This window comes from Pongo pygmaeus, chromosome 4 (genome assembly GCF_028885625.2).
Source record: "Pongo pygmaeus isolate AG05252 chromosome 4, NHGRI_mPonPyg2-v2.0_pri, whole genome shotgun sequence".
NCBI classification, from domain to species: domain Eukaryota; kingdom Metazoa; phylum Chordata; class Mammalia; order Primates; family Hominidae; genus Pongo; species Pongo pygmaeus.
In genome coordinates this window covers 165,109,703-165,136,064 of record NC_072377.2, presented here as the reverse complement: position 1 = coordinate 165,136,064, position 26,362 = coordinate 165,109,703, and the positions used below count along the sequence as shown (strand labels likewise).

The window sequence follows — 26,362 nt, the reverse complement described above, 5'->3', positions numbered from 1 at the left end:
GCCCCCTGAGTAGCTGGGACTACAGGTGCCTGCCACCGCGCCCAGCTAATTTTTTGTATTTTCAGTAGAGATAGGGTTTCACCGTGTTAGCCAGGATGGTCTCGATTTTCTGACCTTGTGATCTGCCCGCCTTGGCCTCCCAAAGTGCTGGGATTACAGGTGCGAGCCACCGTGCCCAGCCAATTTTTTAATTTTTTTGTAGAGATAGGATCTCACTTTGTTGCCTAGGCTGGTCTCAAACTCCTGGGCTCATGCGATCCTCCCACCTTGGCCTCCCAAAGTGCTGGGATTACAGGCATAAAGCATCGTGCCCAACCTAATTGGCCTAATTTCGATATTGTGTCTCAGGGAATAAGAAGGCCTGAGGAGGGAAAGAGAGATGGGGAATGGGTGGAAGTTCACTATTTTGGCAGGGCACAGCAGCTCACACTTGTAATCCCAGCACTATAGGAGGCCGAGGCGGAAAGATCTCTTGAGCCCAGGAGTTCCAGACCAGCCTGGCAATATAGTGAGACAAAAAATCATCTCTATAAAAAAATTTTTAAATTAGCCAAGTGTGGTGGCGTGTGCCTGTAGTCCCAGCTACTTGAGAGGCTGAGATGGAAGGATCACTTGAGCCCAGGAGGCAGAGGCTGCATGAGTCAAGATTGTGCCACTGCACTCCAGCATAGGCAACAGAGCGAGAATTTGTCAAAAAAAGGAAGAAGGAAGAAAGGAAGGAAGGAAGGAAGGAAGGAAGGAAGGAAGGGCACAAATTCACTCTTATATGAGTGGAGTTTATGGTACCCCAAAACAATTACAATGGTAACATCAAAGATTGCTGATCACCAGAACACATATAAAAATAATAACAAAGCTTGAATACTGTGAGAATTACCAAAATGTGGCCCACAGACAAAGTGAAAAATGGTGCTGACAGATTTGTTCCACATGGGGTTGCCACAAACATTTGATGTGTGAAAAACACAGTTTCTCAGGGACACTGAGGCTGGAAGTTCACCTGATCCTAGAGTTCAAGACTGAAATAAGCTATGATCATGCCACTGCACTCCATCCTGGGCAACAGAGCCAGATCCCATCTCTAAAAAAACTAAAAACTAAAAATAAAATACGGTATCTATGAACTACAATCAAGGGAAGTGCAATAAAACAAGGTATGCCTATATTTCCTTGAGCTAAAGCCCCAGGATGGGATTACAAACTTAAGGCATCTGGAACATTCTTACAACTCATACAATGTTTTGTCAAATTGGGACTGAATTACTTTATACCCAGCTTAACTGGGACTCAGAGTTTCAAACATCTTTGGTACTTTCCTGCCCCTCAACATAACAAATTGGGCCATCTTGAGAATTTTTCTTTTCTTTTTAATAACTTTTATAATAAAAAGGGGGTTTATTTTCTGATTATAAAACTAACATATCTTCATAGTAGAAAATCTGTGGCCGGGCGGGGTGGCTCACGCCTGTAATCCCAGCACTTTGGGAGGCCGAGGTGGGCAGATCACCTGAGGTCAAGAGTTCGAGACCAGCCTGGCCAACATGGCGGAACCCCATCTCAAGTAAAAATATAAAAATTAGCCAGGTGTGGTGGTGGGCGCCTGTAATCCCAGCTGCTTGGGAAGCTGAGGCAGGAGAATCACTTGAACCTGGGAGGCAGAGGTTGCAGTGAACTGAGATGGTACCACTGCACTCCAGCCTGGGCAACAGAGCAAGACTCCATCTCAAAAGAAAAAAAAAAGAAGAAGAAAAGAAAATGTAGGAAGAGACCAGCCTGGGCAATATAGAGACCTCATCTCTACTAAAAATTTAAAAATTAGCAGGTGTAGTGGCATGTGCCTATGGTACCAACTACTTTGGAGGCAGAGGCAAGAGGATCACTTACGCCTGGGAGACTGAGGCTTCAGTGAGCCATGATTGCGCCACTGCATTCAGCCTGAGTGTCAGAGCAAGACCCTGTCTTAAAAAAAAAAAAAAAGAAAAGAAAAGAAAAGAAAAAGAAAATTAGGAAAGAAAAAAACACAAATAAATTTGAAGCTACCTATAATCCTACCAAACAATCTTATTTTTCAATTGTAAAGTTAATACTTATTGTTTAAAAAGAGAAAAGCTTAAGACTTTATAAAGGTTAAAACTGCAGATCCCACTACATCTCATTTTCCAGAGCCAGCTGCTGTTAAATTCAGCAGATAAACTTCTAGATGTTTTCCACATGCACACAAACATATTTGTGCATATCCTTTTTTCCTACTCTTTTTAACCAAAATGAAATTCGGAGATACTGTTTTGTCTTGCTCTTTTTCACATAGCTATATACATAGATATACATCATGGACATAAATGAGTCTTATTTCTTCGTGGAAACTGAAAAAAAAAAACTCCATCCATTATTCAAAGGGACTTGCCAAATGGACAAATCCACTAACAGAGTATGTTTTGTCGCCATGCTCTAGGCATGAGAAACAATGAAAAATTCACCTTCTCCCTGAAAACCTTGGGGGAAATAATTTTACCACAGTAATGGAGATGCAAGTCAGCCATAAGGTGACAGCCAGTGAGTGAGCTAGAAAGGTTTAGGGGGTGGGGCACAGTCTCCTGGAGTCTTCTGGGGTCTCTCATCTTGGAGGAAGTTCGTACCTTGTAAAACCCTTCCTTCCTGCCTTGGTCTGCCTGGAATGACTGCTCACCTTTCATCAGTCTTTCTGAATTCTAATTGTCCTTCTACCCCCACCTCCTCCAATCAGGCTTTTTTGATTACTCCAACCTGTAGAGATTGTCCCTTGCAAAAATCCCCATAGCCTGTACCTCCTCTTTGTAATGGCTCAGTGGGGGAACCTGGGCTTTAGAGTCACTCAGCCTTCTCATGTCTTAGCTCTGAGACTTCAGACACACCATTGATTCATTCAACAAACATCACCTGAGCATCTCTAGTTCACTGGGTTCTGGAAATACCAAGTACCTGTCCTCAAGTCTCAAGTCTTTTTTTTTTTTTTTTTTTTGAGACAAAGTCTCACTCTGTCACCCAGGCTGGAATGCAGTGGTACAATCTCGGCTCACTGCAACCTCTGCCTCTAGGGTTCAAGCAACTCTCCTGCCTTAGCCTCCCAAGTAGCTGGGATTACAGGCCCCCATGACCACGCCCGGCTAATTTTTGTATTTTTTAGTAGAGACGGGGTTTCACCATGTTGGCCAGGCTGGTCTTGAACTCCTGATCTCAAATGATCCACCCACCACGGCTTCCCAAACTGCTGAGATTACAGGCGTGAGCCATGGCGCCCAGTCTGTCCTCAAGTCTTGTGGGAGACCCAGTCCCATAAACAGGCAATTACAACATGATGTGATCAAAGAAATAAAGGCTGTAACATAAGGATATTTTTGGAACACAGAGACATTACCCGACCACTTCCTGAGTATGAGGGAAGGCTGATATAAGAAGAATTAACAAATAAGCCAAAGCCTTACTTATTTATTATTATTAATTATTATTATTATTAGGCAGGGTCTCACTCTGTCACCCAGGCTGGAGTGCAGTGGCACAATCAGCCGCAGCCTCACAGGCTCAAGAGATCTTCCTGCCTCAGCCTCCCGAGTGGCGGGGACCTCAGGCATGCTCCACTACGCATGGCTAATTTTTTAACTTTTAGTAGAAACAAGTCCTCACTTGTTGCCCAGGCTTGTCACAAACTCCTGGACTCAAGCGATCCTTCTGCCTTGGCCTCCCAAAGTGCTGGGATTACAGGTGTGAGCCATCACCTGGCCTCATTCATTATTATATGGGGAAAAAAATACCGATCTTCCAGAGTTTTAATGAGATTAAATGAAAGTACATAGCAAAAGTGCTTAGTACAGGATCTAGCATTTCACAGGTGATTGTTGAAGGATATCTACTGTTATTCTCACTCACTGGCAATTTGTCCAGCCTAGCTGCCTATTTTGAACTACTGTTTATATATTGTAGCATTAATTTAACCCTTCACAAAGTGAGTCTTTTATCTCCCAACCACATTGTGATCCCTTCCAGGCCTCAAGCTGCATTTCATTTTTCCTTCTGTATGTGTACCTGGTGGGTACTGGGGTTGATTTCACTTTATTTGTTCAGATCTGTCTGGAATAGGCTGTAAGGCTGTGTTCATACACTACTGGGGATGTACGAAGGGAGGGCTTGTGAAAAATGGAAATCCCTGTGATCTGACCCCCCAAAATTCTGGTTTGGTAGGTCTGGGGTGGGGCCCTAGAATCTGCATTTTGACAAACTCCCCAGTGATTGCACTGCTCAGCAGCCTCGAGAAGCTCTAGGCCAGGGGATGTGGGCAAGAAGGACCAGGTGGCTTCTCTAGGCCCCTGCTTAACTCCCTTTCCCATTGATTTCCTCCTGCACGGTCAGAGCTGTTTTTTCCTTAGTTGCTACTCTTCCAAGGTCAGTGTCCAAGGCAGGATGGGAGTGGTGGGGCTATGGGAAAGGATGACATTGGCACTCAGCTGACTGACTCAGCCAAGCTCCCATCCCTTCCCTAGAGTCCAAGTGTACATCTGACCCTCCACCTTCCATCCACCCATGCCTGCCTCTTCCCCTCTTCTCCTGGGTTTACCTATTTGTTCAGACCCTCATTGAGAACCTCCCCGGAGGGGTGAATGATCTCAAACTGCCTCCATATCACAGTGAAGTTTTATGAGGCAATAGAACCAATAAAACAACTATATCCCAATAGAGATAAAGAAGAGCCCAAGGCTAATTCCCCTGGGCCACCCCAGCTTTCCACCTGAACCCTGGCCCCTGCCTCAGCCAGCTACCATTATTCTCAGAGTAATGCCCAGAGAAGGGGATGGGAATACAGGTTCTTGAGTCCATGGGTGAGGAGGAGCCCTGGGCACCCTCCTATTCTCTCCATCCCCAGGGCCTTACAGGTCTTGCATAGAGTAAGTGAACTATCAGAGTTATCGATTCCTTGATTAAACTCCCCTTCCTCTTTCCTCAACTAAAATCTGAAATACTAGTTGGCATCGATCCCTAGAATGTCAGGGCTAACTGGAACCTCTGAGAACAATATTTTCCCATGATGATACTTCTAGTTTTACTCTCAAGAATCAAAGACCAGGAGTTTGAGATCAGTGTGGCCTACATAGTAAGACCCTGGCTCTAAAAAAATTAAAAAACAATTAGCCAGGCATGGTGGCTTGCGCCTGTAGTCCTAGCTACTGAGGAGGCTGAGGTGGGAGGATCACTTGAGTCCAGGAGTTTGAGGCTACAGTGAGCTATGATTATGCCACTACATATGATTATGCTCAAACGAAGGATCGTTTGAGCCCAGGAGTTCGAGGCTGCAGTGAGCTATATTTGTGCCCCTGCACTACCACCTGGGTGACAGAGCAAGACTTGACTGTAAAATAAATAAATAGGCCAGGCACAGAGGCTCATGCCTGTAATCCCTCCTCTTTAGGAGCCTGAGGTGGGAGATTTGCTTGAGCTCAGGAGTTTGAGATGAGCCTGGGCAACACAGGGAAACCCCATCTCTACAAAATATAAAATAAAATAAATCAACTGGGCATGGTGGCATGTGTCTGTAGTCCCAGCTAGTCGGGAGACTGAGGTGGGAAGATCACTTGAGCGTAGGAGCGGAAGGCTACAGTGAGCCATGATCATGCCACTGCACTCCAGCTTGGGCAACCGAGAGAGATTCTGTCCAAAAATAATAATAATAATAAAATAAATGAATAAGATAAAATAAAATAAATAAACGAGTTCATTTTTGTAAAGTACTTTTTGCAGCACCTGGCACAGAGTATATAAGAGTGTGTTAAGTGAGTGTGTTAAGTAACTGTTGGGGCAGGCTGGCTGTGCATCTTCCACGATGCTCTGTCCAATTCCCAGCTTTGCAGTGTTAATCATTTCCCTCATCTCCAAGTGTCAGATGTACTAGCATTTAGCCCTTCTTCTTGTCTTTTCTCTGAGCACTCATTCCCTTGGTGATTTCTTCCAGCCCATAGCTTTAAATATCATCTTTTGCTGATGACTCTAATTTTTTTCCTCCATCTCAGACCTCTACTCTGAACTTAGTATAACCAACTGCCTGCCTAACAGCTCCACTCTATGCCTTATGCCATTTCTAACTGATATCTAAAAGTCCTGTTCTACCCTCAACAAAACTTGCTCCCCCCATGGAGCATCTCAGTTGATGGAAAATACTGAGAGCCAAGATCTAACGTGGACCTGTAATGCGCCAAGTCCTGTGCTAAATGCTTTACATAAATTATCATCCTATCCTCCCAACCAGTCTTGTATGTCAGTCCTGATATTATCCCCATCATGTAGATGAGGAAACAGAGGCTCAGAAATAACATGTGCAGGTAGTAAGTGGAGGAGGATGTCTGGCTACAGGTCCTGCACTCTTGTCCACTAACTAAAAGGAACAATTTGATTACACGCAGCCTTCAGAACCAATCAGGGTCTTGGAGACTGATTGCTCCTTTGGTACTTAGTGAATGACCCCAAAGCACGAGACACCATGCTAAGCACTCAACACATGGCATCTCTCTTAATCCATGCAACAAACTTCTGAGAGGGCTGTAATAATCCTACTTACAGAAAAGAAAGTCTAAGTTCAGAAAGGTTACGTGACTTGTCCAAGGTTACACAAGCAGTCATTGTTTTTTCTGACCTAAGTGGTACTTGCTACCACTATGGATGCTGCTGGCTGTCTGATCCAGCAGTGGAATGCCAGTCTGTTAAGTTACAATGAGGGCCGGGCAGGCATGGTGGCTCATGCCTATAATCCCAGCATTTTGGGAGGCTGAGGTGGGTGGATCACCTGAGGTCAGGAGTTCAAGACCAACCTGGCCAACACGGTGAAACCCCATCTCTACTAAAAATACAAAAATTAGCCAGGCATGGTGGCATGTGCCTGTAATCCCAGCTACTCAGGAGGCTGAGGCAGGAGAATTGCTTGAGCCCAGGAGGTGAAGGTTGCAGTGAGCTGAGATTGTGTCACTGCACTCCAGCCTGGGTGACAGAGTGAGACTCGGTCTCAAAAAAAAAAAAAAAAAAAAAATTACAATGAGAACTATAAGTCATGTATTCATCATTTCATTCATTCAATATGTACTTACTAGCACCAGACTATGTGTTAGGGGATGGAGATACACAGCAGAAGACAAAATTGTCTCACCCCATTGAGTGAAGCTTCCAGCTTTGCAGCTCATCAATTTTCCCCAGTTCATCCCCTACTCAGCCTCATCTGATTTCCTATCCAGCCCATGGATGTATCCCTCCTCTGCCAGGACCCCCAATGTCCTTCCACCACATTAGCTTCCCAGGCCCCATCCTTACACACAAGAAAGCGTTTGTCCTTCTACCTCCCATCTGCAGGACTTACACCTGCAGCCAGAAGAGGTGGCACAATTGGGGAGGGGGTAACACCACCTCAAGTTCATGACCCTCACTCAGCAGCGCTTTGGGATACCTGGTTCTTTCCTCTCCTCGTTGGATGAATCCCACCACCATTCTTCACAACAGCAGCTGGTTTGAAGTAACCTTTACCTTCTTATCAAGTCTCCCACAAAATTCCCACCACCTCTACTTCCCCAGTTCTAATTCCTCATGCCCTTATTTCTTTTTTTTTTTTTTTTGACAAGGTCTCGCTCTGTCACCCAAGCTGGAGTACAGTGGCAAAATCATGGCTCACTGCCACCTCAACCTCCTGGGCTCAGGCAATCCTTCTGCCTCAGTCTCCCAAAGTTTTGGGATTACAAGTGTGAGCCACCATGCCTGGCCACCATCACCTTTTTTTTTTTTTCTGAGACAGAGTTTCGCTCTTTTTACCCAGGCTGGAGTGCAGTGGCATGATCTCGGCTCACTGCAACCTCTGCCTCAAGGGTTCAAGTGATTCTCCTGCCTCAGCCTCCCGAATAGCTGGGATTACAGGCACCTGCCACCACACCTGGCTAATTTTGTATTTTTAGTAAAGACGGGGTTTCACCATGTTGGTCAGGCTGGTCTTGAACTCCTGACCTCAGGTGAGCCACCCACCTTGTCCTCCCAAAGTGCTGGGATTACAGGTGTGAGCCACTGCACCTAGCCCACCACCACTTTTAATGGCCATATTGTAATCCACTGTACAGACATATCACAACTTACTCAGCCATTCTCCTTTTGATGGACAGTGAGGTTAGGAAAATAAAATTGTATACATCAATAGGAAACACCACAACATGGGGAAAACAAAAACAATAGCATTATTCAAAACTATGTGTTAACATGAATAGTATTATTTGAGGCAACTGGGATAGAGCTGAAGTTCCACTGGATGGCCATGGGTCATAAACTAGTGGAGGATAGTGACCTCTGAGATGGTGACCAGGGACAAGCTGGGAAGTTCTGCAGGGCAGCCACCTCACTGGGAACAGTATCTGCCAGACAGGGAAAACCTTTATTTTCTGCTTCTGTTCTGTGTCTCTGCCTGTTCCACAACCCACTTTTGAGTTGAGTTGATGGGATTTCTTTCTCTTTCTTTCTTTCTTTTTCTTTTTTTTTTTTTTTTTATAGAGACAGGGTCTCTCTATGTTGCCCATGCTGGTCTTGAACTCCTGGGCTCAAGTGATCCTCCTGCCTCAGCCTCCCAAAGAGTTGGGATTATAGGTATAAGACACTGCACCTGGCCAGTTGATGAAATTTCTGACTGTTATAGACAAGGTCCTTTGAGTCACAAGTCAAGAAATCCACTTGAGGCCAGGCACGGTGGCTCATGCCAGCCACATTGAGTGGCTGAGACAGGAGGATCACTTGAGTCCAGAAGTTTGAGACCAGCATGGGCAACACAGGGAGACCCAGTCTCTACAAAATTAAAAAGAAAAAGAAATCCACTTGAGGCCAGGTGTGGTGACATACACCTGTAATCCCAGCACTTTGGGAGGCTGAGGCAGGAGGACTGCTTGAGGCCAAGAGCGCAAGACCAGCCTGAGCAACATAGCAAGACCGTGTCTCTACAAAAAATTTTAAAAATTAACTAGGCATGGTGGCACGTGCCTGTAGTCCCAGCTAATAGGGAGGCTGAGGCTGGAGGATTACTTGAGCATAGCAGTTCAAGGCTGCTATGAGTTATGATTACACCACTGCACTTCAGCCTGGGTGACAGAATGAGACCCTGTAATAAAAATCATAAGAAAGAAAAAGAAAGAAAGAAAGAAAGAGAGGGAGGGAGAGAGAGAGAGAGAGAGAGATAGAGATAGAGAGAGGGAGAGGGAGAGGGAGAGGGAGAGGGAGAGGGAGAGGGAGACGGAGAGGGAGAGGGAGAGAGAGAGAGAGAGAGAGACAGGGAGAGAGAGAGAGAGAGAGAGACAGAGAGAGAGAGAGAGAAAGACAGAAAGAAAGAAAGAAAGAAAGAAAGAAAAAGAAAGAAAGAAAGAAGAAAGAAAGAAAGAGAAAGAGGCAGGCAGGCAAAACCTGCTTGAGCTAGCTTAGGTTAAAAAATAAAAAAGGTGATTTATAAAGTTGAACCATCAGCATGTATAACTGCTGATATTTGACCTTTTTGACCTATAAAAACAACAATTTCAGATGGTGCAGCCTAATATTCTAACAATGCAGAAGGATCTCAAGGACCCCAGGGATAGGAAACAAAGTCTAGGTTCATGAGGAACTAGATCCAGAATCTGAAAAACGTCAGGAACCCTTCCCTCCCTTCTTCTACCCCACACCTTTCCTTTCTGTGTCTGTTTCATTCTCTGGAGGTCTCCTTTCCGGCTTACCCACGTGCACGCAGACAACACAGCTTTCAGAACCTGAGTCAGAAGAGAAATAATCTGATTGGCCTATCCTGAGTCAAGTGAGCATCTCTAGTCCAATCAGCTCTGTGCAGGGAGGCAGAGCTCTTCATGGCAGCGCTCTTAATTGCAAGCAATGGAAACTGATTTGAGCAAAAAAGAAATTTATCAAAAGGATATCAACTGGATCACAGACTTTTCAGGCTAGGAAAACAGACAGAGACAGGAGAGGACAAATAGCTAGAACCACAGCCACAATCACATCACAGAAATGATTTTGTAAGGATTCTGCTGCCAAAGGCTGGACTGGGCAGTTTGCACCCCTATCAAGGGTAGCACTGCATGCAGACCCTGCAGCCACCATTCCCCTGGGCATAGAATATGGCCACCACCCCTAGAATGGATTCTCTTGTCCCTGCTTATTTGTATCATGAGCTGCAGAGGCTAAGCCCACCTCATGGCCATGCACCCTCATTGCCATCAGGCGATGGGACAAATGGGACATGAGTACTGGCCTTTTCAGCTTTGTACTAGAAGGTGGGCCCACCTTTCATTGGGCTCCATGTAGTGGAAAGTTCTCTAAACATAGAAAAGGGTACAGATGCTTGATCCTACCAAAAGCGTCATGTGGTACCAACCATCTCGACCATGAGGGCCAACTGCTCTGGGTGGACAGTTCTTGAAGAAGGGACTGTGGGCTGGATAGGTGCCCATAGAGTGTCCGTGACAGTTACCTCTCCCCAAAGATTCTACCTAGCTCATGTGCCTTCTGTGAAATCTTTCCTGCTCCCAATCCGTCCCATCCTGGCTCTTTTCCACTTAGAACTTGCGTGGGAGAGCTGGGCGTAGTGGCTCACACCTGTAATCCTAGCACTTTGGGAGGCCAAGGCAGGCAGATCACTTGAGGTCAGCAGTTCAAAACCAGCCTGGCCAACATGCTGAAACCCTGTCTCTACTAAAAATATTTTTTAAATTAGCCAGTTGTGGCCGGGTGCGGTGGCTCACGCCTGTAATCCCAACACTTTGGGAGGCCGAGGTGGGTGAATCACGAGGTGGGTGAATCTCAAAGTGAGGAGATCGAGATCAGCCTGGCTAACACGGTGAAACCCTGTCTCTACTAAAAATACAAAAAAATTAGCTGGGCGTGGTGGCGGGTGCCTGTAGTCCCAGCTACTCAGGAGGCTGAGGCAGGAGAATGGCGTGAACCCGGGAAGCGGAGCTTGCACTGAGCCGAGATCATGCCACTGCACTCCAGCCTGGGCGACAGAGTGAGACTCCGTCTCCAAAAAATAAAAACAAAAATTAGCCAGTTGTGGGGCCAGACACAGTGGCTCATGCCTGAAATCCCAGCACTTTGGGAGGCCGAGGTGGGCAGGTCATGAGGTCAGGAGATGGAGACCAACCTGGCTAACGTGGTAAAACCCCGTCTCTAGTAAAAATACAAAAAAATTAGCTGGGCATGGCGGCAGATGCCTGTAGTCCCAGCTACTTGGGAGGCTGAGGCAGGAGAATCGCTTGAACCCAGGAGCCAGAGGTTGCGGTGAGCCAAAATTGTGCCACTGCACTCCAGCCTGGGCAACAGAGCGAGACTCCATCTCAAAAAAGAAAAAGAAATTAGCCAGTTGTGGCGGCAGGCGCCTGTAATTCCAGCTACTCGAGAAGCTGAGGCAGGAGAATAGCTTGAACCCAGGAGGCGGAGGTTACAGTGAGCTGAGATCACACCATTGCACTACAGCCTGGGCGACAAGAGGGAGACTCCATCTGAAAAAAAAAAAAAAAAAAGAACTTGCATAGGAAGGCACAGGATGAAATCGTTGTTGTTTTTCTATCTGAGATATAAGTATAAGCAGCTGGAAGGCAGGAAGCCTGCCTTATGTTTCTGTTTGGCCCTGTGCAGGGCAGGGCCTATAACTGTGCAGTGTCTATACCTGGGCCTTACATACTTGTTGGTCGGCTCAGGCATCAGCCAAGGCTCTTACAGATTTAAGTAGCAGACACTGACTCTTGGTGACAAACCAAAAAATAAAATTTTTGGAAACATATGGAGTAACTCATAGAAGGGATGAAAAAGTTCCACCACCAGGCCTCCAGATAGCACATAGCACCAGGAAGCAAGAAGGAAGGGACAATCCCTGGGGCACTGCCATCCCATTGATTACCTTCAACAATCCTTCATCCTTATAGTACTGCACTCATGACTCAAAGTCCCAGCTTGGACAGTTACAGGCTCTGTCACTTGGACGAGTCACTTAACCTCTGTACTTGGGTGTCCTCGTTGACAGAATAGAGCTAAAAATAAAGCCCACTTCCTTAACTGGCAATGGGAGGGTTGGATGCTCAGTACATGAAGACCCTTAGAAAAGGGGCCAGCACCTAGCAAGCACTTCATAAATATCAGCTACTAAAAAATACCAGGAGAGAAAGCCCAGTGGGCTCAGCCGAGGACATGTATTCCCTCTGGGGATGGGTGAGGCGGGTGGAGGCTCTTAACTGACAGTCCCACAGAGACCCACATGCAGCAGCGTCGTCAAGGAGTAGCTCTCCAAGAAACACAGAAGTACACTGACAGAAGAAGGGGGAAAGGATACTGGGCAGGCAAGAACATAAGTGCCCATGATGACTTCTCAGCTCCCCAGGACAGAAAAAGGGTCCGACTCCAACATCCATAGGTTTGATCTAGGGCAGTGGCCCGGAAGAAGGAAGAAGATTGGGAGACAGGTCTAACGACATCCAAGCAACCTCCCTACAAAAGCAGCCCATGACCCTTGAAAGATATTGCTTCAGAAGAAAGTCAGATGGCAAAACGTCGTCCAGCTCCCATGCAATCATTCATTGCCCTTCTCCTGCCACTGGCAAACCGTGATTAATTCCTGTGGCAGCCGCAGGAATCATTCCTAATGAATTTCTAATGAACTCATTTGGTGTTAATGCGGTGTGTAATTCTGCAGGACACTCGTTGTAATTTAGGCTTATTAAATCTCTAGTTATTGGGAACTACTATTGCTCTAAGCTCATAAGCAGGAGAAAAGTAATTATGCAGAGCAAGCGGTTAAATTATGAAAAGGATTGGACATTCTGAGAAGGCTGAGACGTGGCTGCTCCTGTGTTTTCTCCCTGGGGTGCACTGCTCTACAAAGGTGAGCAGGCTGTGCAGGTCTTCGAGCTGAGGCAAGAATGCCCACCTTGACTTCTGTTCTGCAGTGCTAGAGCTGTACAGGCTGCCCCTGTGTTCTGGTATTTTTAAGGGCCAACCAAAGTGGCCCTGTCCCCAAATGATCTACCCCACTTACCCACTGCTTGGGCCTGAATTTCCACTATAGGGATAGATTCCTTCATGTTTGAGGTGCTGTTCCAGGTTGAAAGGTAACTTGTACCACAGTTCAGAGAGCAGTCACTGATAGGTTATCTTATCTGATGATCACAGCTTCCCAATTATCGTCATTAAACTGCTTTGACAGATAAGGAGATTAAAGTTCACAGAGGTGAAGCCACTGGGTTCCCAAGGTCATCGCTGGGTGCCAGAACTAGGAACAGAGCCCATATCTCCTGGTAACCAGGTGAATTCTCTTTCCAGCTTACCTGTAATTTATTGCCTGCTGTGTTTTTCATGCATATGTGACTCATGCTTCCACCTAGATCACATGTTTCTTGAGGTCAGAGCCCTTTCTGTGATCTGCTTTACCTGTTTGACTTGCCTTGGTACAGAGGATGGAGCTGCAAGGCTCTCCCCTGGTCAGATCAGGTCGGGTCTCCTGAAGACACCAGGAGGATTCTACCGTGCACAGGTTGATTGTATGTCTCCTTTCCCACTTCTTCCTGAAATTTTCTTATTATACTTTTGATTAAAATGTATGTCTTAGGTTGCTTTCTGTTGCTACAACTGAATACCTGAGACTGTATATATATATATATATAGAGAGAGAGAGAGAGAGAGAGAGAAAGAGAGAGAGAGAGAGAGAGAGAGCGAGAAAGGCTGGACGCAGTGGCTCATGCCTGTACTCCCAGCACTTTGAGAGGCCAAGGCTGGGGGATCGCTTCAGGCCAGGAGTTTAAGACCAGCCTAGGCAACATAGTGAGACCCCCCCCGTCTCTAAAAATAAAAGAAAAGGAAAAAAAGAAAAAAAAGAAAATGATTTATTGTAGTTTTGGAGACTGGGAAGTCCAAGGTCTAGGGGCCACAACTGGTGAGAGCCTTCTTGCTGGTGGGGACTCTCTGTAGAATACCAAGACGGTACAGAGCATCACATGGCAAGGGGAGCTCACTGAGAGCCAAACTGGCTTTATTTATTTATTTATTTATTTATTTATTTATTTATTTTAATTTTTTGAGACAGGGTCTCACTTTATCATCCAGGCTGGAGTGCATGGGGCAATCACAGTTCACTGAACCCTCAACCTCCCAGGCTCAAATAATCCTCCTGCCTCAGTCCCCCAAGTAGCTAGGACTACAGGTGTGGGCCACCACACCCAACTAATTTTTGTGTTTTTTTTGTGGAGAGAGATTTCACCATGTTGCCCAGGCTGGTCTCAAACTCCTCGGCTCAAGTGATTCGCCTGCTTTGGCCTCCCAAGGTTCTGGGATTATAGGCATGAACCACCACACCCAGACCTTTATTTATTTCTGAGAAAGGGTCTTGCTCTGTTGCCCAGATCAGAGTGCAGTCATGCAAAGATGGCTCACTGCAGCCACAGCCTCCGGAGTAGCTGGGACAAGAGGTGTGAGCTACCACACTAGACTAATTCTTTTTTTTTTTTTTTCTTTAGAAATGGGGTCTCCCTGCTGGGTGCAGTGGCTCACGCCTGTAATTGCAGCACTCTGGGAGGCCGAGGCAGGCAAATCACGAGGTCAGGAGTTCGAGACCAGCCTGGCCAACACGGTGAAACCCCGTCCCTACCAAAAATACAAAAAATTAGCTGGGTGTAGTGGCAGGCACCTGAAATCCCACCAACTTTGGAGGCTGAGGCAGGAGAATCGCTTGAATCCGGGAGGCAGAGGTTGCAGTGAGCTGAGATCACACCGCTGCACTCCAGCCTGGGCAACAGAGTGAGACTCCATAAAAAAAAAAAAAAAAGAAAGAAAGAAAGAAAGAAATGGGATCTCCCTATGTTGGCCAGGTTTGTCTTGCATGCCTGGCCTCAAGCAATGCTCCTACTTTGGCCTCCCAAAGTTCTGAGATTATAGGCATAAGCCATGGTGCCTGGCTCCTACTCTCATGATAACTAATCCACTCTTATGATAACCCATTAATCCTTTAATTTATTAGTGGATTAATTCATTAATGAGGGCAGAGTCTTCATGATCCTATCACCTCTTGCTATGGTTACATGGCGTATTAAGCTTCAACATGAGATTGAAGGGGACAAACATTCAAACCATTGCAATGTAGATTCAACTTTTTTCTTTTTTTTAAGAGACAGCATCTTGTTCTGTCACCCAGGCTGGAATGCAGTGGCATGATTTTAGCTCACAACAGCCTCAAACTGCTGGGCTCAAGCGATCCTCCCACCTCAGCCTCCCAAGTAGCTAGGATGAAAGGCATGCATCACCTCAACTGACTAATTTTTTTTTAGACAAAGGATCTAGTTATATTGCCCATGATGGCCTTAAACTCCTGGCTTCAAGCAGTCGTCTTGCCTCAGCCTTTCAACGTGCTCCGATTACAGGCATGAGCCACTGAGCCCAGCCTTAAACTTTAAAAATAATTTAAAATCATTTTCTTCTGATGATAAAAGTAACAAAATTCAGAAAAATGCATAAAATTCAGAAATTTTTTACATAAAATTCAGAAAAAATGCAGAAAAGTCTAAAGAAGATAAAGATGGCCGGGCACGGTGGCTCACTCCTGTAATCCCAGCACTTTGAGAGGCCAAGGCGGGCAGATCACCTGAGGTCAGGAGTTCGAGACCAGCCTGGCCAACATGGTGAAACTCCATCTCTACTAAAAATACAAAAATTAGCTGGGCGTGGTGGCAGGCGCCTGTAATCCCAGCTACTGGGGAGGCTGAGGCAGGAGAATCGCTTGAACCAGGGAGGCGGAGGTTGCAGTGAGCTGAGATCATGCCATCGCACTCCAGCCTGGGGGACAAAAGTGAGACTTCATCTCAAAAAAAAAAAAAAAAGGAGGTAAAGATGACCTACAATCCCGTCTCTCATATGTAACTATTGCTTAACAGTTGGTGTGTATTTACTTCCAGACCTTATTATATGCACATATAAATATACATACAAACATTTTATCCAAAATGGGAACATACCATATGTACTGTTTTGGAAATACTTTTTATTAAACTTGGAAACATGACATTTTTGAAAGATGATTTACACTGTTGAATAATAAATACAAACTAATTTAGCAAGAATGTCCTTGGTAACTCCTCTCTGTTATAAAAAAGAAACAAAAGAAGGGTAATTTAGAGCAGAAAACCTAAATAATCCCATACAAAAGCCAGAAAGAAAATTTGACTATTGCTACCTTGTCCCCTAAAATGTCTTGGTTATCCATTTAATTTGGGTGTTTGGCATGAAAAAGCTGATGGATGGAAGATGCAGGCCTGGGAGCAAAGTCATGTGACCCTGGGAGTCGGGATGAATGGATTGGGCCATGGGAGTTTAGAGGTAAATCTAGGTTCGTGGCCCTTGCCCATTTCCCTACCTCATCTTCTGTCATATCCTCAGTTTCTGCTGCAAACTCATTTCCACTGGAATCCCCTAAACTCACTGTGCTATTTTGCATTTCCTTGCCTTTGCACTTTTCCTTCTACCTAGAACGCCCAGTAGCATAAATGGGAAAAAAATTCACTTTTATGCAATGTCTAACTCAATTATTTGCCTATGAGAAAAACAAAAAGAGCTGTTTGAAGGGCAAAGTAGGTTTTTCGTCTGTATGGAAGAAGGTCTTGGGGTAGGTGGGAGTAAGGTTTTTTTCTCCTTTGAAGGTGGAAACACTCTAATCACAGCTTGCCTTGGTGCTGTGTCTAGCATCCATGACCCAGGCACTGCCGTGCTTGTCCAAGCCACCCTGGACTTGATCTCCTCACTCCTCAGTGGTGTTCTGGTCTGTAAGTCCCTCTCCTAACTATTTCCTGAACTTTCTTCAGTCCCGGGTGCTCATAGCCAAGCAGCCCTCAGAGCTGTGGGTATACACTTTGTGGCTGCTTAGATGTGGGTAGGAAAAAATAATGTTGCCATCAATGTAACCAGTATGTGTGGCTCTGTGTAGAAATGCATATTGCCCATGTGCATTTATGTCTGTGGTACTATACATAGATTTGCATGCATGTATGAAACATGATGCATATGTGTCTTTCTATCTGTGTACCTAGGAGGATGTATGCTTTTCTCTGTGTATATTAAGTTTGAATCACTGCGGATAGATGTAGAATATTGTGTGGTTTTTTTTGTTTTTGTTTTTGTTTTGAGACAGAGTCTTGCTCTGTCGCCCAGGCTGGAGTGGAGTGGCATGATCTCGGCTCACTCCAGCCTCTGCCTCCCGGGTTCAAGCGATTCTCTTGCCCCAGCCTCCCAGGTAGCTAGAATTATAGGCACGCATCACGACCCGCTAATTTTTTGTATCTTTAGTAGAGATGGGGTTTCACCACGTTGGCCAGGTTGGTCTCGAACTCCTGACCTCATGATCTGCCCTCCTCAGCTTCCCAAAGTGCTGGGATTACAGGCATGAGCCACCACGCCTGGCCTGCTTTTATTATACATACAGGTAAAGCAGCGTGCACATGTGCTCAGCTGTGACTTTCTATATATGGCTCTAGTTGTTTATATACAGATATATAGATATGTATATGTGGGATAATGTGTTTATGGAAGGAGGGTATCAGTTTGCTGCCTTAGCCTACAAGGAAAGAAAAAGAAAAGAAAGAAAAGAAAAGAAAAAAGAAAAGAGACCTCGAACAATAAATCAAGTTAATATCTCTCATGACTAGAATTCCAGAGATGGGAAGGGAGAACTCTCAAGTTGACTGATTGTGTGGATCAGTAACGGCATTAGAGGCCCCGGGTCATTTCCACTTCTCCACTCTGCTTAATTCTGCATCCTCAAGGTCACAAAATGGCTGCAGCATTTCCATACCCCACACTCTCACATTACAGAATCCAATGACAGGTAAATGAGTCTTCACTTCTGAGATGACTTTCTTAAGAAAAAGGAAAATTTCACAGAAGCCCCAAGCCAACTTCTTTCCAAGTGTCATTGACTAGAACGTGGTCACATAGCCCAAAGGTAAACCAATCTCCATCAGAGGGACTAAGACCACCAGGGTTGGCTTAGACTAACGAAGGTCCCTCTCCTGGAGCAGGGGTTGGAATCAGCCTTTCAGAACACAGGGCTGCTTGGAGAAATGGTGGGCATCTGACAGAGTTTGTCAGGAAGGGGGAAGCCAGCAGCACCTCTGATAAAGGAGTGTGCACACGTGTGCATGCATGTCTGTTTATAAGTGTACATGACTTTGAACATGTATGGACATGCGAATATATAATGTGTGGGGGTATTTCAGTTGCTTTTTTTTTTTTTTTTTGAGATGGAGTCTTGCTCTGTCAACCAGGCTAAAGTGCAGTGGTGCGATCTTGGCTCACTGCAACCTCTGCTTCCTGCTGAGAGAGCAAATCCTGGCCAAGATGAAAACCTAATCATTAATGGTATCTTGTCTTTGACTGGGAGGCCTTGGGTCCCATGCCAGATGGAAGACTCAGCTCTTATCATAACTCTGCCAAAACCACAATACTGGCAGTGGGAGACGAGACTACCACATATATTTTTTTTAATTCTCTGAGAGACTTTCAGTTTTGGGCTTCTCTATCTGAGGCACCACTGGTCCCCAAAAAGCCAATGGAAAACCTTAGCTGTTATGCCCCCTTTCTTTCCAACCCCCAGACCATCCCTACCTATGAAGCTGGAGACCTCGGGACAGTATTTCTCAGAAAGCAGGAAGCCTGAGCTCAAGGCTGCTAGCAGGGTGAGGCTTCCTACCTTGGATAGGCCCTGAGCACTTGGCTTCTTTCCCTCTCCAGTGTGTTTCCCAGTAAAGAAAATAGGATGCGGCCGTGCGCGGTGACTTGCACCTGTAATCCCAGCACTTTGGGAGGCTGAGGCGGGTGGATCACCTGAGGTAAGGAGTTCGAGACCAGCCTGCCCAACATGGCGAAACCCCGTCTCTACTAAAAATACAAAAAATTAGTCGGGTTTGGTGGCGGGCACCTGTAATCCCAGCTATTCGGGAGACTGAGGCAGGAGAATTGCTTGAACCAGGGATGCGGAGGTTGCAGTGAGCCAAGATTGCGCCACTGCACTCCAGCCTGGACGACAAGAGAGAAACTCCATCCCACCCCCCGAAAAGAAAAGGAAAAGAAAATAGGATGCAGGGGATGAGGGGGAGCTGGGGAGGAAAGACATGGGCTGAGCACGTTCATGCACCACTCATTGTGTGCCCCTCGTGGAATTTCACTCCATCTCCATAGTGAGCTTTTTTAAAAAATGTATTATTTATTTTTATTTTTATCTTTATTTTATTAGAGATGGGGAGTATCACTCTATTGCCCAGGCTGGAGTGCAATGCCAGGATTATAGCTCACTGCAGCCTCCAACTCCTGGGTTCAAGCAATGCTTCCGACTCCCAAGTAGCTGAGACTACAGGACTACAGGTGCATGCTCCACAGCAAGAACCCTGTGGGTATTTTTTTTTTTTTTTTTTTTTTTTTTTGAGATGGAGTCTCCCTCTATTGCCTAGGCTGGGGTGTGGTGGCACAATCTCGGCTCACTGCAACCTCCGCCTGGCCTAAAAGTCCTTATTTTTTGGAGATTTATACTGAAATATTTACAGATGAAATATAATGTCTGAGGCTGGGCGCGGTGGCTCACGCCTGTAATTCCAGCACTTTGGGAGGCCAAGGTGGGCAGATCACCTGAGGGCAGGAGTTCGAGATCAGCCTGACCAACATGGTGAAACCCCATCTCTACTAAAAATACAAAATTAACTGGGCATGTTGGCGTGTGCCTGTAATCCCAGCTACTTGGGAGGCTGAGGCTGGAGAATTGCTTGGACCCGGAAGGTGGAGATTGCAATGAGCTAAGATTGCGCCATTGCACTCCAGCCTGAACAACAAGAGCAAGACTCCATCTCAAAAAAAAAAAAAAAAAAAGAAAAAAGAAATCTAATATCTGAGATTTGGTTCAAAATAATTGGGTGGAGTTGGGTGCAGTGGTTTGCACTCATAATCCCAGCTACTTGGGTGGCTGAGGCAGAAGGATTGCTTGATCCCAGGAGTCTGAGACCAGTCTGGGCAACATCGCAAGACCTTTTCTCAAAGAAAAAAAAATGGGGTGAGCATTGTTAAATGAAATTTATGAGATGCCATTGTTTTGGACTGAACTTCTGCACTAGGCCCTAACAAATCAGGCCAAATCAAACTGGAGTCACTCATTCTGAGGGGCCATATAATCAAACTGAACTTAGAAATAGGCCAGTTTTCCAAAAAATAAGAGATTCACAGCAGCTAGCTAAAATGCCCCAGTCAACCTGAGACAGCATGATAAGGAGGTCCCCTCTGCTTTAACCCTACAAGGAATGTAACTTTGAAATAACCAATCCACTTTTTGTTCCCTGTTTCTGCTTTCTTCAACATTTTTCTGCCTATGAAGCCCAGCTTCTGGCAGGGCATGGTGGCTCAAGCCTGTAATCCCAGCACTTTGAGAAGCTGAGATGGGCAGATCACCTGAGGTCAGGCGTTCAAGACCAGCCTGGCCACCACAGTGAAACCCCGTCTCTACTAATAATATAAAATTAGCCGGATGTGGTGGTGCATGCCTGTAATCTCAGCTACTTGGGAGGCTGAGGCAGGAGAATCGCTTGAACCTGGGAGACGGAGGTTGCAGTGAGCCGAGATCAAGCCATTGCACTCTAGACTGGGCGACAAGACAAGAGTGAAACTCCATCTCAAAAAAAAAAAAAAAAAAAAGCCCAGCTTCTCTAGTCACCCCATTGGAGCACCTTTCTGTTTTGTGTACGGGATTCTGCCCAACTCATGAATCTCTAAGAAAAGCCAGTTTAATTTTTTTTTTTTTTTTTGAGACGGAGTCTCGCTTTGTCCCCCAGGCTGGAGTACAGTGGCGCAATCTCGGCTCCCTGTAAGCTCCGCCTCCCGGGTTCACGCCATTCTCGTGCCTCAGCCTCCCGAGTCACTGGGACTACAGGCGCATGCCACCATGCCTGACTAATTTTTCTTCTTTGTGTATTTTTAGTAGAGACGGGGTTTCACTGTGTTAGCCAGGATGGTCTCGATCTCCTGACTTTGTGAGTCGCCCGCCTTGTCCTCCCAAAGTGCTGGGATTACGGGTGTGAGCCACCGTGCCTGGCCAAGCCAGTTAAATTTTTGAAACTCAATTTGTTGACATTTTGCTTTTTGACATGGTGAAGTGGAGGAGTGGGTGGGATGGAATAAGGTAGGACTGGCTATGTTGATCAGTATGGAGCTGGGCTGTGGGTACATGGGGTATTGTATGTTTGTATATATTTGAGTTTCTTCATAAGAGAAAAAAGTTTTTGAAGAGTTAAGTGGAAATAAAGGAGTCACTTTCTCAGAAAAGCCTTTCTGGGCCTCCAGGCTAGTTCAGGTCCCTTTTCTATGCTGCCATGCCACTTCTCCTTCACAGCACTTCAATGAATGATAATGACAATACTGAGGATTGTGTCGTCTCAATATCCGTCTCCCCTGTAGAGAGCAGAAAGTAGAGTCTGCATAAATCCCTGCTTCCACCCAAGAGCACATTTGGTGAAAAAATAAATGAAGAATGAATCAACGAATGAATGGCTGGGTGCGGTGGCTCACACCTGTAATCCCAGCACTTTGGGAGGTGGAGGCGAGCAGATCGCCTGAGCCCAGGAGTTCAAGACCAGCTTGGGCAACATGGTGAAACCTCATCTCTACAAAAAAATACACAAATTAGCTGGGCGTGGTGGTGTGCACCTGTAGACCCAGCTGCTCAGGAGGCTGAGGTGGGAGGATCACTTGAGCCTGGAAGGTGGAGGCTGCAGTAATCCATGATCATATCACTGCATTCCAGCCTGAGTGATAGAGTAAGGCTGTGTCTCAAAAATAAATAAATAAATAAATAAATAAGTTCAAAGAAAGCTCACTGTGGGCTGGAGAAAACAGGAGATGTGGCTTCCTGAAGAAAGAGAGCAGGGGGAGGGGAAAGAGGAAGAAAGAAGAAGGGTGAGAAATGAGAAGGGGAGACAGAATCCCACCTGGCTCCTCCCCCAACTCTAATTGTATTTATTATTTTGTTATTTAATTTTATTGCACTGCATTTGGCCACCATTCCTATTTAAATTATTTTTTCAAATAGGTAATACATTTACTTCTTTTAATATCCAAGAATAACAAAAGCGCTATGGGAAAAATCTCCTACCCCCCCTCACTCCCATCCCCTTCTACCCTACCCCCAGCCCTGGGCAAACAAAACCACTAGTTTCTTTGGGGATTTTTTGTTTTATCTGAGACAGGGTCTCGCTTTGTTGCCCAGGCTGGAGTGCAGTGTCACGATCTTGACTCACTGCAGCCTCGACCTCCTGGACACAAGTGATCCTCCCACACCAGCCTCCCAAGTAGCTGGGACTACAATTGCATGCCTCCACACCCTGCTAATTTGTGTATTTTTTTTTTTAGAGATGGAGTTTTGCCATGTTGCCAAGGCTGGTCTGGAACTTCTGGGCTCAAGTGATCCTCCTGCCTCAGCTTACCAAACTGTTGGGATTTCAGATGTAAGCCATGGCATCCAACTCAAAACTACTAGTTTCTTATGTATCCTTCAGAGATACATGTATATATGCACGCAAATATGTATACATTCATACGTGTATATATATGACTCTCTTGTAGGATTAAATCCCCTGAAGTAGAACAACTGGGTCAGAGTATTGCCAGACACTGATGAAGCCTCCACGAAGACTGTGCCAGTTCATACTCCCCTGGCAATGCTAAGGCCACCTTCCCCTCTCCCCACCCAAGGGCTGGGTTTGAAGGATTAGGTGTGGCCAGGCCAGGAGGAAGTGTGGAGCCATCCCAAGAGATGCCCATGGCAGGAGAACACAGATGAGACAGCTGGGGACAGTAACACAGACCTCTCCTCAAACTAAGGACTCGCCGGGCGCGGCGGCTCATGCCTGTAATCCCAGTACTTTGGGAGGCTGAGGCGGGTGGATCACCTGAGGTCAAGACTTCAAGACCAGCCTGGCCAACGTGGTGAAACCCCGTCTCTACTAAAAATACAAAAACTTAGCCGGGCATGATGGTGGGCGCCTGTAATCACAACTACTCAGGAGGCTGAGGAAGGAGAATCTCTTGAACCCAGGAGGCAGAAGTTGCAGTGAGCCAAGATCGTGCCATTGCACTCCAGCCTGGGCGACAAGAGGGAGACTCCGCCTCAAAAAAAAAAATAGAAAAAAAAGGACTCAACTGACATTTGCATCCTCTGCTGTTCCCTGCAGCCTCTGCCCACAACGGCAGAAAGAGCTAGGGCCTGAGAGTTCAGAGTTCAGATGGAGATTCTGGGCCTAGGTCTGCCACCTCTGCTCAATAGGTGGCCATGGGTAGGCCACTTTCTTAGAATAATGACTAACTGCAGGCACAGTGCTAAGCATGTTGCATGTGTGTTCTACCATAACCCTAAGAGGCTGCCACTTCCGCAGCTTGAGCTCAGAGAGGTTAGGAAGCCTGTCTAAGCTCGTCCAGCTATTAAGCAGCAGAGTTGGGATTTGAACCCAGACTTCACACTAGTTTCACTGCTGGAGCCTCAGTTTACCCCTTAGTGAGATAAGGCAGGCAGACTCTGCCGAAGCCTTTTCCATCACAGGACGTCCTGTGTGGTGCGCCTGCGCGGTGAGTGGCACAGTCAGAGGGCCCCTGGCTGGGGTAGGTGGGAGGGATGTGGAGCCCCCTCCGTGGGGAAGACCATGTCCTGCCCCACTTCTTGTAGGACGGCCTGTCTCTCCTCAGCAGTCCTTTCAGGAGGCTTCATTGCTCCGGGCTGGTGTGGGGATTCAGGTTAGGCTGTGAGCTCCCTGGTGGGCGGAGATCCCACTGGGACGCGTCTGTGTCCCTCCCCGCGCCGGACACTGGGGCTCACCACAAGATAGGCTTCCATGCGGGTTTGCTAATGGAGACGAAGGAGAGGGGCAGGGGATGAAGACAGCAGGGGGGAGATGCCAGGTAGGGAGAGAGGGAGACAGGAATGGCAAGACAGAGAGGAAGTGCGAAGCCTCAGTAGGAGACAGCCGAGCCCCGCCCGCCGGCCCCAGGCCTACGGGGAGCCGGGATGCCGCGACCTGGAGCGCCCTCTGGTGGCCGGCTTGGCACGGCATGGCCCGGGGTGGCGCAGGACGGGGTGAGCCCAGGGGACCAGGGGGCTGCCCCGGATCCCAACGCCATCGTCTCTAGGGGTGGCCGAACCTGCCACTACTCCAAGTGTCCGTCCTCTGAGGGAAGCCATCTTAGTAACAACAACAATGAGACTGTCACAAAGACAGTCACAGAGAGACAGCTGAAAGGAGGAAAAGGGCTTTGAAGCCATGATAAGTCTGTTATTAGCATCATAGAGAAAGGAGAGCAAGTCCCCCACCCAAGGTGTTCTCCCCACTGCGACCTGAGACATCCTTTCATTTGCCTCAGATGACTTATTTCCAGCTTCACGGAGCTACCTGAGTCAGCACCTGCATCTCCACCACCATCATCATCGTCACTGTCTTCATTGCCTCTGGGCTGGGCCAGCCCCTGCCTGTGAGCTCCCTGGAGCCAGAGGTGCAAAGTCTGCAATGACACAAAGAGCCAGCACACTGGGAGGGGCTCTGGAGACCATCTCATTGTTCATTCATTTGTCTATTCAATCCATTTTATTGACCGCTCACTGTGTGCCAGACACGTGGGCCCTGGAGATACAGAAGAGACAGGTGAGGTCCCTGCCCTCCAGGAATTAAGAAGATAATGTGTGGGGTCAAAAGTGCTCTAAAGAACAACAGGATGATGGGCCAGTATTTGAAGAGGTCGTTTTCAGATGGGGTGGGCAGGGAAGGCGTGTCTGATAAAGGAATCTTTGTGGACACCGTAATGCTTAGGACATGGGGCTGAGAAAAGCAGGCAGAGGAATTTCAGGTAACGCCTCAGTTGGTAAAAAGCTAGGGGGATGGTGCAGGCAAGGAATAGAAGGAAGGACAGTGTGGTGGGAATTTGGTGGTGAGTGAAAGAGGGGCCTGGGGACCGTGAACACTTGAAGGCTGTAGCTGGGCATCTGGCTTGGATTTTGAGGGCTGAGGGGACCATTACAGGGCTTTAGGCATGGGGATGGCACGATCCAATTTGCATTTTTCATTTCATTCCATCTGCTTCCTGGAGAACACATGATAGGAAGAAGGAACGTGGAAGCAGGGAGACCAGTGAGGTGGTAACTCCAGAAACAAAGAGGTGGCAGCTGATGGGGCAGGTGGGAGGAGCCTGACCCTGGTGGATTTTGGAGGCACAGAAGGCAAACCTGCTGGGGGATTGTCTGGGGGGGACAGGGAGAGCAAAGACTGGGTGCCTTCCTCTTCCCGCCTTCCTCTTCCCGCTTTGCACCCCTTCTGGCCTGAATCATCTCCCTCAGGTAACTAAGAGGAGGGGGCAAAGGACTCCAGACTATGTAGCCAGAGGTCCCCAGGTCCCCAGGGCTATATCTTGGGTCTGTGCAGAAACTAGGGACGTGGGGGCCAGAGGTATTTTTAGCCTTCTAGCTCTCTCCTTCTGTCTTCTGCAATGCCTCTCCCCACCCCCTTCCCCCTTCTTCTCTCCTTCTCCCTTCCCTCTCCAGCTCCTTCCCCCACCTCCTGCTCCTCTTTCTCTCTCTCTCACACACACATACACACACACACACACACACACACACACACACACACACGAAGCAGCCTTATCAGGAGGAAGCCTCCAGCAGAGACAAGCGGTCTCCAGGGACAGAGCAGAGGAGCTGACTGAGGAGTTTTCCGGAGCAGGGAGAGGCTGACTCCCCTGCCTTCCCCATTCCTTCCAGCTCCCACTGCCTCACCCTCTCGGCTTCCTGCAGCATTTCTCTCCAGACCCGTGCTTCTCAACTGGAGGCCACTTTGTCTTCCTGGGACATTTGGCAATATCTGGAAACATTGTTGGTTGTCATAACTGAGGAGGGGGCAGGGCTGGCATGGAGTGGGTAGAGACCAAAGATGCACAGGACAGCCCCCATAACAAAGAATGATCACGCCAACAGTGCTGAGAGCCCTCCCTAGGCTCTGCTGGCAGAGCTGGAAGGGACCGTCCTCTTCCTTGTGGTCCCACTATCACCACACCGGCCACACTGTCCCTGCATTATCTCTATTGGTCTTCTCAGCCACACTGTGAGGTACATAGTATTATTCACCCAAGGTCATGCAGGCGGTAAGAGGCAGAGCTGGGATTCAGACTGTGAAGGCTGTGGTTTAACTGGCTTCTCTCTACTGAAGGGGTTGTCACAGCCTGTGTCATTGTTATTAGCAATGGGACACGCTGTCTCAAGTGGTCTTATTCAGAAGTCCAATGTAAGTCCACTGTGTAAAAGAGA

At 47.0% G+C, this 26,362-nt stretch overlaps 1 protein-coding gene across 1 annotated transcript in view; it reads right to left on the bottom strand.

Annotated features, from left to right (window-relative positions):
- FABP6 (fatty acid binding protein 6) overlaps window positions 1–26,362 on the bottom strand; it is a 49,729-nt gene that overhangs the window by 14,820 nt on the left and 8,547 nt on the right. Inside the window, exons 2-3 of the mRNA XM_054488670.1 lie at window positions 24,462–24,570; window positions 9,690–9,773 (exon numbers count right to left, since the gene is read on the bottom strand). Of these exons, the coding sequence (XP_054344645.1) occupies window positions 9,690–9,773; window positions 24,462–24,512 (135 nt within the window). The 5' untranslated portion in view covers window positions 24,513–24,570. The remainder of the gene's footprint in view (window positions 1–9,689; window positions 9,774–24,461; window positions 24,571–26,362) is intronic.